Consider the following 1,996-nt stretch of genomic DNA (forward strand, 5'->3'; position numbering starts at 1 on the left):
CGCAGGTCCCTCCGCTGCCGCCGCCGCCGCCGCCGCCGCCGCCGCCGCCATGGCCCGACCACTGGTACCGAGCTCGCAGAAGGCGCTGCTTCTCGAGCTCAAGGGCCTGCAGGAGGAGCCGGTGGAGGGCTTCCGCGTGACCCTGGTGGACGAAGGCGACCTGTACAACTGGGAGGTGGCCATCTTCGGGCCCCCCAACACCTACTACGAGGGCGGGTACTTCAAGGTGAGCCCCCGGCGGGCCCCCCTCCAACTCCCTCCCCTGGAGACAAAGGGGCGCCCCAGCTGCGCCCGCCGCTCTTGGGGACCCGGTCCCAGCTTGGCTGTAGCTGCTGTCGGGGGAGTGGGTGGAGGCAGGCGCCCCCCTTCCCGTCCCACCCGCACGTCCCGCCTCCCTCCCGAACCCTCGCCCCCAGACCAGGCTTGGAGCCGTTCTTGCTCTGGGGGTCTCTGCTGGTGGGGCGGCCTGCAGCCTTGTTGCTGGAAAGGTTTTGCGGGGTTTAGTGTCTTCAATCACCCGTCCGCGTCGGGGACAAACACGGGCTGGGAGGGTCTCGAAGTGACAGAACTCGGCCCCTGCCCTGGGTCTGTGACAGCTAGGAGGAGGGGTGGCATCGAGCCCACCGACTGTCCTGCTGCCCTGGGAGAAAAGGATCAGGGGCACTTGCTGTTGCAAAGGATTGTGGGTAGAACCTCCTGGCAAAGGGCAACCTGACCCCCGCCTTCCCTTGGAGAAACAAGCAGGGGAGGGTGTGCTGCCAGAGGTCATCGCCGCCCACCCGCTCCGTGGTCCCCAGAGCCCCTCAGCCAGTGCTGACCAGTGCTGACCAGTGCTTGGTGACCGGTGCTCCCAGCCACTTTCTGCAGCGCCCGCCTTTGTCGCGCGGTCCCAGGACCTGCCGTGCAGTGAGCAAGGGGCGAGCTCTGGACACCTGCTTGTCCCCCGTTCACCACATGCCCAGGGCCCGGCTCACCCTGGTGATGCCCTGGACGGACGCCTGAGAGCACAACAGGGGCCCACGGCTACTGACTCCTCACTCCCCAGACCCGGGTGTGGGGGGCTGCGCTACCTGCTTAATCTGCGCGCCCCCCCCCCAACATACAGACAGACACGCACACAGGACCAGGAGACGGGGCTGCACAGCCCCTGGGGCCAGCGCTGAGCTGACTCCCAGATGGAGCCTGCTGACCTAGCTGTCCTGAGGACACTCCCCCGGAGAAGGAGCCCCTGACCGTGCTCCAGGGCCGGGCAGCACTGGCACAAACTCACCATCCCAGTTTGGTTTGGCTGGTGCCCAGCTTCCTCATTCTTGTGGTTGAGGTCACCCCTAGGGCCAAGCTGCCCACCTCCTCCTCTGATGGTGCATGCGCTCCTGGCACCCCTCCCCTGCAGGCTCGCCTCAAGTTCCCCATCGACTACCCTTATTCGCCACCTGCATTCCGATTCCTGACCAAGATGTGGCACCCCAACATCTACGAGGTGAGCCCACTACTCGGGGCCACCCCCGCTCAGGCGTGTGTTGGCGAGAGCTTGAGGTGTCTGTGGGTGTGCATGCCTGGCTGTGGGGGGCATACGGTGGGCTGGCTTTGGGTGAGAACTGCTCATGCGGCCCCTTTTCCTGATACCCCCATGCAGACGGGGGATGTGTGCATCTCCATCCTGCACCCCCCAGTCGATGACCCCCAGAGCGGGGAGCTGCCCTCGGAGCGGTGGAACCCCACCCAGAACGTCAGGTGAGGGCTGGTGGGTGCTGGGCACTCTTCTCCAGCCTCCTTGCCTGGGGGAGGGAGGGGTGGGCTGAGAGCCCTGGGCTCTGCGCTGACGTGTCCCCCCAGGACCATCCTGCTGAGCGTCATCTCTCTCCTTAACGAGCCCAACACCTTCTCGCCGGCCAACGTGGACGCATCTGTGATGTACAGGAAGTGGAAGGAGAGCAAGGGGAAGGACCGCGAGTACACGGACATCATTCGGTGAGGGGACAGGCTCAGGGCTGTA

The 1,996-nt window shown here is 65.9% G+C and overlaps 1 protein-coding gene across 1 annotated transcript; it reads left to right on the forward strand.

Annotated features, from left to right (window-relative positions):
* The first annotated feature begins 11 nt into the window (after positions 1-11).
* On the forward strand, positions 12-1,975 carry CDC34 (cell division cycle 34). The gene is made up of 4 exons (XM_006876728.1): positions 12-226; positions 1,394-1,480; positions 1,637-1,734; positions 1,837-1,975. Exons 1-4 carry the CDS (start codon positions 50-52, stop codon positions 1,973-1,975), a joined length of 501 nt encoding a protein of 166 aa, XP_006876790.1. The 5' UTR covers positions 12-49.
* Positions 1,976-1,996: the final 21 nt, after the last annotated feature.

This window comes from Chrysochloris asiatica, unplaced genomic scaffold (assembly GCF_000296735.1).
Source record: "Chrysochloris asiatica unplaced genomic scaffold, ChrAsi1.0 scaffold00409, whole genome shotgun sequence".
Classification (NCBI taxonomy): Eukaryota; Metazoa; Chordata; class Mammalia; order Afrosoricida; family Chrysochloridae; genus Chrysochloris; species Chrysochloris asiatica.